This window comes from Phyllostomus discolor, chromosome 2 (genome assembly GCF_004126475.2).
Source record: "Phyllostomus discolor isolate MPI-MPIP mPhyDis1 chromosome 2, mPhyDis1.pri.v3, whole genome shotgun sequence".
Classification (NCBI taxonomy): Eukaryota; Metazoa; Chordata; class Mammalia; order Chiroptera; family Phyllostomidae; genus Phyllostomus; species Phyllostomus discolor.
In genome coordinates, this window is record NC_040904.2 from 184,177,934 (window position 1) to 184,192,254 (window position 14,321).

Consider the following 14,321-nt stretch of genomic DNA (forward strand, 5'->3'; position numbering starts at 1 on the left):
GAAGGCAGGAGAGGACTTTAAAACAAGATCCCTTAATAATTTGTCTAAGGCATATTTGCTAAAACAGTATTTAATGTAATTAACACCATCTCCTTGTTTTGGGTATGATTACAAAACTATGGCATTCTAAACATTCCTTCAAATTTAAAAACAAATTCTAACCAAGTAAATGTAAACTCGTAATAGTTTTATAAATTATTGTTTTTGTTGTTCGGTTACAGTTGTGCCATCCTTTTCCCCACTGCTCTCCCCTGCACCATCCCCACAACTCCCACAGTCAATCCTCCCCTACTGTCCGGGCCCATGAGCCCTGGATTCCTGTGCCTTGGCTTGCCCCTTCCCCTTCCTTCCCCTGTTATCCTCCTCCCCCTCTCCTCTGGCCACTGTAGGTTTGTTGTTTAAATCTCTGGTTCTATTTTGCTTATTTGTGTTTTGTTGACTAGGTTCCACTTATATGTGAGATCATATGGTATTTGTCTTTCACTGACTGGCTTATTTAACTTAAGAGCACTTTAAATAAGTGGTTAAATATCTTTTAATTTTATTACTTACCTTTATCAGTTGTAACTGACTGATTATGATGGTCTCTTGGGAAATTCAAGGAGTTCTTCTTAGAAAATCTAAATTCTTTCAGAAGGTAGATTTTCTTAACTTCACACATAGTTTCAATGTGAATCTTATGAGAAAACTAAAACAAAGAAATACTGGTCACCATAATACTTCCAGAAAGAATGACATGGGTCACTGATAATGAAGAAAATATTTATAATATACTTACAGACACATATAGAAAAAATAATTCTTACAATATAAATGAAAACACACTGGATGACCAAAAGTAAGCCTGTGAGTTTATATGTATAAAAGGAATGAACAAAAATCTATTTGGTACTGAAGAGATCTAGTAGTTAAATTGGCAGATAACATCAAGGGTGTACTTTTCAGTATAAGTCTCATTGATAATTACATGTACACTTTTTAAAAATTGCAACCATTATAGACTATAAAAACCTCTTGAGGGCAGGTCTATGCCAACTCATTGTTATATCCCAGAACCTTAAAATACTACATCATTAACCTCAGGACCAGAAGGTACAGGAAGAAATGATTTTGCATAATTTCCATCACAAAAAGTACACACACCATGAAGCCCACCCTTCTTCAACCTACACATGGCTGAAGAGAAATCATGCACAGTAATAAAAACGCATGTATGCTTCTTACAATCGTTAAATATCACAGCCTTTTAACAGCTATCTTAAAAATAAAATATCTAGGGTGTAGAATGAGTAAAAGTCAGTCATCTGCTTATCCAATTAAAATAGTAAATGTATATTTTATTTAAAATCCATCTATTAACCTTTAAAATACTGTAATGCATCTCAAGTGACCTTTGAGAAAAAGATTAAGATAAAATAGCACAGGTGTATTCAATGTGTCTGTGTATAGAAATTTCTGTCCTGGGGAGTTAAAAAGGCGGCTGAGAGTCAGATGAACTTAATATTCATCTGTCTTTGGTGGACATGTGGGCCATGTCCTTTCTTAGCACTATGGGTTTTAAATAAAGTGACCTAGCAATTCTTTGACTACATATTTGTTACTGGTCTTTAACAAATGGTTCCTGAGTTACAGCTGCACTTAGACATGTTTAATCAGTATATACAAACATACCTCTTTTGTTCCTTTAAGATTCAAGCCTTCATGCCAATCAGGTCCTAAGGCACTGCCTATATGACCAACATTAGCTTTGGTTTCTGCTTCCTTTTTCCTTCCTGAAGAGATAAACTCAATTCAAAATTCAAATGATATAAAAGTTGCCAGGCAGAGAATTATGCTTGTGTTCTGTAGCTCTTAGCAATATAGTGATTCTTATACACATAAGGACATACAGAATGATTGAACAAAGCCATCTGTATTAATCATTTATCCATTATTTTACTATTTTGTGGTGCACAGCTGTAAAATAATCTTTCAATTGGGTATTTAGTATAAACACAGCATTTTGGGGATTTTATATACTGGTTAATATGAAGGGTTAGACTATTAGCCATCAAATTTGGAAAATTTTGTCAATTTTTAGGATGCCCAAAACTTATAAAATTCTTGAATTTTATAAGCCACAAGTTAAAAAAAACACCTCTTTAAACTAAAAAACTGTAAAGCTTGTATTTGTTTTTAAACACATTAAGTTTTTTATAAAATTACTTTAGGTGGTGTTGTCTAATTGCAGCGTTTGTTTACAAAAATGTAGATGGACTGATTTATTTAATTCACTTTAAATTTCTAGTTTTAATTATACATATTTTTCATAAAATATATATATTCTAGAAAGTCTAAAAAGTCACATAAAGATATACAGATAAATATTACCTACATTCCTAGTTCTCAAATATATTTTGCTAAATTTTCTTACGGTCTTTTTATATGGTTAATTTTTTTTTTTATCCATGAACTAAAGAGCTGGATGCTATATTTACCTTCAGTTGTATACCTGGTTCTTTTATGTGCAATTTTAGCCTCTGGTTTTTCAGCAATGAGCTTTGAGGTCAAGAATTCAGCTGCTCCTGCATCGAAGAAAGTATTTCCAATTGCTTTATCTTTAATGGCCCAAATTACTTCACAGCCTTCAATTTCATACCTAAAAGGAATATTAAAATTATATAGAGCAATTTCAAAAATCTGAATAGAAATCTTTGTACTGGAAAATAAGAATTCTCTCCTAAATAAATATTTTAAGGCAGACTTGAAGAATGATTATAAGGAGGAATGTAACACTCTCTCAGGATACAAGTTAAAGCACAATAAATAATAAAAGCAATTTAACCAGTTTACTGAAAGAACATATAAATGACAAATATGTATACCGGACATCAAGTAAAATTTTCAGTTTCCACAACATAGTTACTATTTAATGTCCCACAGGGTTCCCAAGAGTGAGAAATGGTTTATCTGGTTATGGCATAATCAATAATGGATGGATGGATGGTACAAAGCTACCATACTGAGAACTGACTTCTTTTTTTTTTTTTAATTATTTATTTATTTTTAGAGAGGGAAGGGAGGGAGAGAGAGAGAGAGAGAGAGAGAGAGAGAGAGAGAGAGAGAGAGAGAGAGAGAGAGAGAGAAACATCAATGTGCGGTTGCTGGCGGTTCTGGCCTGCAACCCAGGAATGTACCCTGGCTGGGAATCGAACCTGGGACGCTTTGGTTCCCAGCCCGCGCTCAATCCACTGAGCTATGCCAGCCAGGGCAACAACTGACTTCTTTGGTAACAGATATATTATGTACTTAAGCACATTACAGAAGGAATAGGATTAAATGTTGTGAGACTGAACACTTTTTAATGTAAAAAAGTGTTTCACTGTCAATAATAAGAATTGCACTAACTATACTTTCGGTGATAGCTGATGGGGAAAATCTATCATGTGCACACAAGGATTTGAAGCCCCTCTTTCAGTAAATCTCTGCCTCCTCCATTTTGGCCCAGTTTGGTTTTGATACCCTAGTTTTTTTCTCTGCATTTCTGTGTACAATGCCATAAACTTCATTATAATAATGACTGCCATTCCTAGTACTCAGCCAACTAGTACAGGCTTCCAATGGGATTCATCATCCTCTAAAAAAGGGGGGCAAACATCTAGTCTGAGAGTTGGAATGGATGAAATGGAGCAAAGACAGGGTTGTAGCAGATTCCTTATTTTAACACAGATTTGTCCTCTGTAATTGGACCCAACTTTCTGCCCTGAAAAATATCCAGATTATTCCATGTCAGACATTTACTGGAAGATAAAATCACAAAGAAAGTAAATCAGTGCTCTAGAGAGTGTAGCAAGATATTCTTCAATGATTTTTTACTTGCAATATCATCTTAAGACAGTAATATTTTATATTCAATAATGTGTTCACACTTCCCAAACTTCCTAAAACTAGGATCTGGGAGTACCACAAATCCTGAAACAGGAGTCATAAATCCTTTGGAGTTCATGGATCAGACATGTAACATAACTGAGTGAAACAGGATGGGTTTAAGCAATAAAAAGTGATGGAGATTATAACTAGAATCTGTAAAGGTGTACACACTCAAAATTGTTTTTTAGTATAGCACATGCTTATAAAACATGTGGGTCAAATCTAGCCACTCACCAGTTGATGACCCTCTGAGACCTAAGCACTCCTTAAACTCATGTTTTACAATGACATTTTTGCCACTATCATGTCTATGAAAGCTAAAAAAATTAAGTGGATTTTCATTCTTGAAAATGTATGAAAAACATATTTATCTTTGATTTTCAGGATAAGATCTTTTCTAGTCTACCAATAATCACATGGATCACAGAGCAGTTCTTAAACATACATACTTACGCTAATTCAAGCGCGATACCACCATTCCCTATGATCATTATTCTTTTAGCTTTAGTAAGCTGTTTCTGAAATTCCTGTATTAAAAACAAAATGACACAGTGTTTTGTACAGTGGGCAATACCAGAAGAGGCTTCATTGATAATAAATCTCACTTCCCTACTCTGCTAGGATGCACCCTCCAATTAATATCACAAACGCTCTCCCGCTATGTTTCACCCTAAACTGCCTCTACAGCAATGCCTCTTCTGGTTTTCCTTGTTTTACATCATTACATTTAGAGTACTACTTCAGAACCTCAGCAAGAGGCACTCTCTTTCGTCTACTATATTCCCAACCATTTGGCCAAATCAGTGTACTAACATAACACTGATCTATATCCTAGATACAGGGTTCTTCCTTTTCTTCTTGTCCCTCAGTCGATACTCCCTGCAGTCACTCAGCACTTAAAATGTGCAGGAATGAGAGGCATACCAGCATGGCGTTTAGGAGCACAAACTCAAGAGTCCCTGGTTTTAGCAGTCACTAACTGAAGGATCATGAGTATGTTGCTTACCCTCTTGTGCCTCAGATTCAACTACAAATGGAAATAAGAATGACTATTATCTCAGGTTTCTGTAAGCATTAAATAAGAAGACATAGATAGAGCTGTTAGGAATAGCACACACATAATAATGTCTAACATTTATTTGAAAAAGTGTTATTACCAGTATACGGCAGCTAATTGGTACCATCACCCTCCCTAAAAAAGATCACAGTGAGTGTGAAGAAAAGCCAGTGGTCACTCCTAGGAGACTTTCAAACGTAGAGAACAGTACCATTGCTTCAGGATGACATCTCAGTAGCTAAATTCCTCCTCTTACTACGTTGTTACCATTTCTATTAAATTGACCTCAAAACTTATTGTTATAATCAATAAATACTGAAATTGACTTCCTAAAAATTCTACAAGAAAAAAACCCTTAAGTTAATTTTAGTTTGTACTTCATTGAAGGCAGTAGATAACAGAGCACTGGACATGGAGATGAATGCCATGAGTTTAAACCGCACATCTGATAATCTTAATAATCACCTTCCTATAGGTAAATCAATCTATTTTAATTTCCTATTTGTAGAGTGGGAATGATGACTGTCACATAGGATTATTACAAGGATTCAATGAGTTTGTGCATGTAGAGGGCCTTGCTGGAACATAGTTATGATGCAATCTTCGATAATACCTAAAGTGTTGACAAGAAAATAATCAAGTTCTAGTTTTCTCTAAATTCCAAATTATTTAATTAAGAATAAGCTGAAAGTAAACTATCAATTTTCAAGAATATAAAACATTGTTACATAAGTGTAAAATTACCACCTCCTGGGACAGAACAACAAGGAGCTTGAGGTAAGGCAGAGTATTGTGACTTGAAACCAGGAAGAGCTCTTTGGCAATAAGGGTAATCAAACCCTGAAACACATTATCAAACGAAGTGTATAAGGTTCCACGGATAGAGTTTTCCCTTGTTGCGATAGTTGTCACTATTCTTGGAGAGAACAATAAAACAAGCGACTTGTTCTGTTTTAGGACTATAATGATTTTGTACCACAAAGATCTTCTGAATATTATTTTCTTTGCTGAGCAGTAAATTCAGTAAGTTTTAGATGTGATTTGCCTTTTGGGAGAAGATCGTTACATTATTTAGGTTACAAATCACATGCTCCCAATCACAGTAGAGTGTGTGCTCAGTGTGTGCTCAGTGGTAAGCTGTGCCTTTCAGCATGGTCATGAAATTTGGGGCATCGAATAACAGAAGGAACACAGAATATCAGCATGAATAGAAAACAAGATAAATTAACAAATAAAAACAAACTGAAACTGGAAGTAATAGAACATTATAACTACTTTCTGGCTTGCGGGTCATGAAACAAGAAACCTCCCTTCTGCGCCTGCAGTTTAGAAATTAACATTGTAAGTGGAACACTTCTCATTCAAATGTAGAAAAAGGCATCTGAGAAAAAAAATCTTTGTGCTTTTTCCCCATGGCCCAACCTAAAGTATTACCTGAGCACTATCTGTATCACGAATTCCTAATACATAAGGGTTTCCTTCACATATCAACTTCGGTTTAGCTCCAGCACACAGACAGAGTTTCTTATATACATGCTCACTGCCATCTTCGGTTAAAATGCACTGTAAAAACAAAACAATGAAGGGGAGAAGGGAAGCATTTATACGTGGGTATAATTTAATTTTAAATTAAACATTTGAAAACACAAGTGCAAAAAATATATTAAGGTTGCCTCTTGGTGGCACTCAATACTTTGTTATAGCAAATGCAAAGCTAAGTAAGCACTAGAATACAGTCTTCAATCCAGCAATTCTTAATAATTTTAGGGCCATGAATTATTTTGAGATTCTGATGAAAACGAATCTTTCTCTAATGGAAGAAAAGGCATATTCACACAAAACTTTGCATAAAACTTAGGGATACTCATGATGTTTGGAAAGAAATGTTGAACGATTAAAAGTTAAACATTTTAGAAATCTTAAATTTCTTATCTCAGTGGAAGTTACTGTAAGAAGATCTAGTGATTCTAACTGTGTAGTACCTTAACTTCTGCTACGTGTACAGGGGTATGTACAGGGGAATAACTATTGTGTGGTAGAAGAGGTTACAATACGTCGTCTTAATCTAAAAAAATTAGAAGTGCTAAAAAAAGTATTGATATTCTTAAGTCCAAACAGCAATCACTTTACCAGCAAACTCCATGCTCTTTGGGGATATTTTAACCTAAGTGACAAACATGTCAAACTTAAATCCTAGTATGTACTGGCTTTAAAGATATTTATATTAATTTTTAAAAACATCAATGAGTCTAAAACATATTAGGAGCCATTGTTTCTGTTCCTTAACATTGAATGAAAATCTACAGAGAAGTAGTGGCATTTAGGAAGCAGATATACATGAGAGATGCTGGACTTTGTTGGAATGGTCAGGAGTGAACACCTGTGCAATGTGTTTGGAATTACAAAACTTGGGAAACCATAACATAGCACTTGCTACCTATTGAGACATTTGTCACCCATGTGGACCCTTCAGCTGCGTAACAAATACATAAAACCAATAATCAAACATGGTAATGGGTGGCACTCTGATTCATTCGAAAGTCTAAGTTCCCTCCTAGTTCATTAGTACACTTTTAAGCCTACTTCAATTTGCAAACTAATTGACATGGATGAGATATATATAAAACATATAATGAATATGTACTACCAGTATAAGTATTAAGAACTTACTCTGGTGTTTTTGATTCAGATTTTCTCAAAACTCAGTACTTTTTCTAAATTGTTTTCCTGGCAAATTATTTGTTTCAAATGTGTACAGGTGCTTTATTCCTAAGGACAAATTCATAAATTAGAGCTGTTATAGAGAAAATACGAACTCCTTGTCTAAAGGAGATGTCTTCACATCTTGTCTAAAGCTCATTTGAGGATACTGTTACTCATCTGATAACATCCTTCTCTGAGACTGTCTTAGTTTGGGCCTTATTATCATTTGGACTATTGCAACCAATACCTAATTTGGTTGTTGGCCACTCACTGCACCCCAGCTCACCCTTGACAATGCTGTCAGATGTACTTTCCTAAAAGAACATTTATTTTATCATCCCTGCCTCCACTTAAAACCTATCTACTATTTCTCTACTGATTATAAGTGAACTCAGCTTCTTAGCATGACATAAAAAGCCCTTTATTTATCCCATTGACAACCTCACTGTTCCACATGCCCCTTTTCCTTTCTTTGGGTCTTTGAACATAGAGTCTCCTCTTCCTGGAATGCCCTTCTCCATCTGGAGAACTCTTAATTTGCCTGCATTTTATTTTTGAAAGACATTTATTATTTTTAGAGAATAGGAAGGGAGAAACAGAGGGAGAGAGACATCAATGTGTGAGAGAGACATTGATCGATTGCCTCTCACATGTGCCGAAACTGAGGACCAGGTCCGCAAGACAGGCATGATGAGTCCTGGCTGGGAATCAACTAGTGACTTTTTGCTTTGGAGGATGATGCTCAACCAACTGAGCCATACCAGTCGGGGCTCACCTGTATTTTAAAACACAGCTCAAATATTACTCAATCTGTGAAGTCTTCCTAAATATCTATTTTCAGAGCTTTGATAGTATTTCAGTGATGGTGCTTTTCACATGTCCATGCAATTATACCTATGCACGTCTATGTTCCCTACGCCACAGAGATCCTGGGAGCAGACTCCTTCTATTATTGCTTACTACGATGTTATTGTGCCCCAGCACTGAATGCAGTGCCCAGAAAACAGAGGACGCTCTAGAAAATGTTCATGATAGTCTGAAATGTAAAACCTAAAATGCCAAAACTAAACTAAACAATCAAAATAAACTCACAAAAAAGTGTGCATTATTCTAATAATGGAAATCAGTGTCACTAAAATTTACTTGCTAGAGACTTTTGATGGTGGTACAGGTGGGGTCAAAGGAAGTCAGGCGAAACTCATCGTGATTTAACAAAGGAAAATGTCATTAAGGAAACAACTCTCTCACATGTTCTTCACTTTTCAGTTGCTTTACTTCAGATTCTATAACCTTAATGTTTGGGAAGCGGTTTTCTAGCATGGTACTTGGTTGTTCTTCAACATCAAATTCCTCCAATACTTTAGAAACCTGTGTTAGATCAAGGAGATAAAAATGTGTATTTAAAAGCAGTTTTCTTCCAAGAGTTTTAAATAATAAAACAATCCATTTCTTTTTACACACTACTCATTTCACATTCATAAGACAAAATGATCTAGTCTTTGGACTCTTCTATTTTCCAAAATCACTTTCCCTCCTATCCTGCTAAGACTCTACTGTGGATCATTCCATCTTTTGCCCAAACCCTTCATTTCCTTCCTCTGTTATCCTTAACCATTAATTACCCTAAAAACTTCCAACCATAGATCAAACTGCCTTCTTTTTCTAGCCCTACACCCAGTCTACTACAGAAGCCACACAGCTTGCAGATTGGTATGTGACCTCAGTTGCTCCTTATACTTTGTGTGGAAACCCTACTATGTGGCCATAACAGTTCTCGAACTTCTTAGTCTCGTAACCCCTTTACACTCTTACAAATGACTGAGCACCCCAATGGGCTTTTGTTTGTTTGACTTATACCTAGCAGTAGTTGCTGCATTAGAAATTAAAGCTGAGAAAAAGTTTAAATATTACTCAGTTCACTCAAAAATAACAATAAATCCAATACATGTTAAACAGATTATAATATACTCAATGAAAAAGAACTACTTTTTCCAAAACAAAACAAATTAAGTGAGAAGAATGGTAGTGTTTTACATTTTTGTAAATTTCTTTAATATCTCACTTAACAGAACTGATAGCTGCATATCTACTTCTGCATTCAAACTGTTAAAACATGCTGTTTGGCCTCACAAATATACAGCCCTTTCAGATAATAAAACTCAACAGGTAGTAGTTTCTGAAGTTGACATGCAATGTAGAACTTTAAACCATATGAAAGAATTTTTCATTGTCTGTTATTGTGAAATCCATTGGTCTATTCTGCACGTTGAATGGATCTTGCAACATCATACACTATCATGTGTATAATATTGTTTTGCTATGTTATGGAGATAGTCCAATTATTTACTCATTTCATAGTAATATAATACAAAATATCAGTCATTACCATCACCAACAATCTCATCAGAAATGTCTTTAGGTACTGTAAGGTCACAGTGAAGAACGAGTTTTTCAAATTTCCAATTTTTGCTTGAAAGCTCTAGTTTTGTCCTAATGCCAACAAATATTTCCTTGAAGTGACAGGTGCACTCTGTTCATTTTCCAAATATGAAAATGACCACATTTTCCAAATATGACCACAATTTGTCAATCGTTCTTTCAAGCTGATGTTCCATCATAACAAGCAGCTAGTTCATCCTGTAACTCAGCAACTGCACAACTGATTTTCCTTAAGTAACACTGTACTCCTGCATGCAGAATGCTTTACGCATCCATCCCAGTTCATCATACAGAATGGTAACAAGATGTGAACTAAAGAGTCAAGGTTCAATAAAATTAACTTTCTACTGGCTTTTTTAAAATGGACTATGTGGCAGTGAAGAATACGATGACTACTAGTACAGCTTAGCCACCATTGTTTTCCTAACATCAATGCAAATGACAATATAGTGAGAAGAGCAAATAACATCTTAGTAATTTATTAAATCCCTCAGTGATGTTTACAAACTTTTACCATTTTAGTGTTCCCCCAATTTATTCCATCCTTTTATTTACATATGTATGAATGTACTCGTATATATACATGTATTAGAATATGAACTCAAAACATTTAAAAAAAAATTTTTTTAATTTATTTTTAGAGAGAGGGAAGGGAAGGAGGAAGAGAAACATCCTGTGTGGCTGGCTCTCACATGGCCCCCACTAGGGACCTGGCCTGCAACCCAGGAATGTGCCCTGACTGGGAATTGAACCAGCGACCCTTTGGTTTGCAGTCTACACTCAATCCACTGAGCTACACCAGCCAGGGCATGAACTCAAAACTTTTTAACAGGTGAATGAGGTACAGGATCAAAAATTTTTGGAGACCACTGTTCTATTACATTATGACCAAAATGATCTTAGACTCCTATTATAATGTATAATATAAATTCATGGAACTACAAAGTATTCTCAGATGCTTATTACGTATCTGAAACATTAATTATCTACAACTCTAAGCTTGTCTCAGAAGTACTTCTGACTTGTAAATACACATGCACACATATATATATTTATAATAAAAGTATACATGCATATATATTTGCATTCATATTTAGGTTTCATAGCATCTTTCCCAAAAGAATCTTATTTTAACATATTTTCTTTTTTAAAAAAAGATTTTATTTATTTATTTATTTTTTTACAGAGAGGGGAAGGGAAGGAGAAAGAGGGAGAGAAACATCAATGTGTGGTCACCCCCTACTGGGAACCTGGCCCACAATCCAGGCATGTGGCCTGACTGGGAATTGAACCATGACCCTTTGGTTCACAGGTCCCCATCCAATCCACTGAGCCATGCCAGCAAGGGCTAAAATAGTTTCTGAAAAGTAATTCAGAGTGGGAGAAAAAAAAGAAAAGACTAGGAACTCAGTATCATTCTGGGTGCTTTCAGTATTCAATCTGAATGATTCTAAACTTTGAGATATAATTTTAAAATAAGTATCAATAGAACATTTGTCATTTAAAACAATTAAAATAGTACAGCTACACTACCTGCTTTGCAAGCTATTGCAATTTTTAAAAATACTAAGACAGTTATGCCAAAGTCCTTACCTGCTTGAAATTTGTAACTGCTTTAATAACAGGAGAAGCTGTTACCAGGAGAATCTCTTCTGATGGAAACTGAATCGCCAACTTATTTTAAAAAGTAGGAAAAAATATGATAAATAACTTTAAGTAATAGTATATATGGCATGGAGGATGAGAGAGGGATAATGCAACTTTAATAGAGTTACTGACTTAGGAAAGTAAAAACTGACCGTTCCTCATCTACAGGTTTCTACAATCCTGAGTCTTGTTCATATTTATGGGGTAGTGATGACTAGTGTTCAACTCTGGTATTGTTTAAAATGAGTAATACATTCACATTAAACACTAACAAAGGTCTGAACAAGAAAAGTGACATAAAGAGATATTCTGTATTTACTTAAACTACTTTATATGCCAATTTAAAGTTATCATGCAGAGGGAAAGGAGAAACAATCCTCCTGATTAACAGGAATACCAATTTCTATTTATTGTAAAATATTTTCATTTGCTGAAATTACAGCAAACCCTCATAATAAACACTTAGAATCTTAGCACTTTCCCGAAATGCTTTGGTACTCCTGTCCTGCCCCTTCCATGCCTGACCAGTAGATGGTCTCTGGGAAGACCATGCCACTTCAATATTAGCCTTAACAAAATTTGGTGGTTTAACTTGCTATTGTTTCATTATTTTCCTCTCCCTACAAACCTCTTTCTCACTTTACACTTCTTGAAAACATTTACCTAACTCACACTCCAGTTCCTCAACCCCACCAGTCTCTATTTCTGTGCCTATTATGCTATTAAAACTGAACATGTTCAGTTCAACTATACATCCTTAAAACCCAGATTCTTTTTTAGCATCACCTTAAAATTTCCACAGTATTTGACATAATTATCCTTCTCCCCATCTTTCTTTCCTTTGTATATTTTGTAAACCCCTTCCTCGATTTCTGTTTCCTTTGCTAGACCAGGCCCTCAAAACTTTATTCTGCTAAAGAATTGCCTTTAAATTGCCCTTCCAGTCTTGTGTTAACTAGCTGCCTCTGTCCCACATTTTATAACTAATCATCTTTGAAACTTTTTCATTTGATCATATTACCCCATTGCTCAAAATTATCTGATGATGTGTAAGTCCCTGGTAAATTCTTAGCATGATTTACAAGATCCTTTATAATCTGGTCTCTGCCAACCTTCCCAGTGCCATCTCTGGTCACCTCCCCCAAGCACCATTTGCTTTAAGCTTTGCTGCTCCCAGATGATGCCAAGCTTCTCCATTGAGATGGTGCCTTGTGTCCCTTTGGAATGTCTGTCTTTTCTTGCCTAAGCGGTGAACTTTGTTCTACACTGAGATAAAAGTATATTGAAAGAGTATCTCTTCCCTAATTCACTCCCTACCAACTAAACAGGCACCCCTAAGCCAGCAAACAGGATGCTGAAATGACTTATTTACACGTCTCTTCCACTAGGCTGTGAATCCCAAAAAAGAAGGTACCGTGTTGCTTTATTTAACTAATCAGCCCTTAACACTGCCTGAATCATAGTTGTTTACCTGGTAAATAAACGGAAAATATGTATTAGGATTAAAAGAGTAAAGGTTTAAAACTCTTGAATTTCTTGCGCCATTTCTTATGACTTCAGCGATTGTTTACTATAATTTAGTCCTTTTTTTGAATATAAATACATGTATATACGCTCTGATTATCCACTATAAGGAAAAAAAAATCACTCCCTAGCTGCATTCCATACTTTGCTGGTTGTTTTACGAAGCATTACTAGAGATGAAATATTGTCTATCTTGGTAGTTCAAAGTACAGGAAACTTATGTAAGGGTTGCGATGCACCAAGGCCTTGGCACCTATATAGAAGCTGAATTCAATCATCTGATTACAAAGGAGGACCAGTTTTCTGACCAAGTACTTAGTAGTTACAAGCCTTCCGGTCTGCTCTGACATTACTAAAACCAGGCCAGTTCCCCTCGCCTCCACCTTGCTACGCGTCTCAGGTGGAGGCTGCGGAGTCCTAAAGACAGCACCAAGGGACGCCACGCAACCTCTAACGTCGGGGGACGAGAAAGCTGGGGGGGGGGGCGGGGGGAGGAAAGCGTCTCAACGGGTACCTAGAAGGACAGGCGGAGGGAGTCTCAAGCACCACCGCCTCCCGGGTCGAGGAAGGGGCGGAGCCTCACGCACGCCCATCTTACCTGCTCCGCACAAGTGACACCCGCGATGCCGCCGCCGACCACCACGAACTTCCCCGCCGTCGCGGGAGGGCGCGCTGCCTCCATGGTCTCAGATTTCCAAGAGTTCACTGACTACTCTGGGGGAACTACGGAGGTCGCATTCGCCACCGTAAAGAAGTCGCTGGGGACGGTCGCTTCCGGCCCCTGATCCCGGGAATCCGGCCTACGGGTGCCGGGCAGCTCAGCTTTAGTCACTTCGCCTGTTCGCCGTGAGCTGCGTTTCTTTGATGCCAGGGCTTGGTGTGATACTTGTTACACCTGAATGTAGTTTTTCCTCGTAGATTTGATAAAAAAAAGAAGACAAGAAGACAAACAGAAATTACAGAAGATGGGTCCCCGAAAAAGGCTTGGCAAATTGTCTAAAGACAGACCAGTGTTCTCACGGGGCAGAACGTTCTTAAAAAT

At 36.5% G+C, this 14,321-nt stretch overlaps 1 protein-coding gene across 2 annotated transcripts in view; it reads right to left on the reverse strand.

Annotated features, from left to right (window-relative positions):
* PYROXD1 (pyridine nucleotide-disulphide oxidoreductase domain 1) overlaps nt 1–14,070 on the reverse strand; it is a 20,455-nt gene extending 6,385 nt beyond the window's left edge. Inside the window, exons 1-8 of one of the 2 annotated variants that reach the window (XM_028531756.1) lie at nt 13,878–14,070; nt 11,702–11,782; nt 8,918–9,037; nt 6,401–6,529; nt 4,363–4,436; nt 2,478–2,638; nt 1,672–1,772; nt 553–688 (exon numbers count right to left, since the gene is read on the reverse strand). In XM_028531756.1, the coding sequence (XP_028387557.1) occupies nt 553–688; nt 1,672–1,772; nt 2,478–2,638; nt 4,363–4,436; nt 6,401–6,529; nt 8,918–9,037; nt 11,702–11,782; nt 13,878–13,961 (886 nt within the window). In that variant the 5' untranslated portion in view covers nt 13,962–14,070. Of the gene's footprint in view, nt 1–552; nt 689–1,671; nt 1,773–2,477; nt 2,639–4,362; nt 4,437–6,400; nt 6,530–7,636; nt 7,736–8,917; nt 9,038–11,701; nt 11,783–13,877 lie in introns of those variants that run through there. The other variant, XM_036019267.1, reaches the window with a different exon arrangement.
* Between the last annotated feature and the right edge of the window lie 251 nt (nt 14,071–14,321).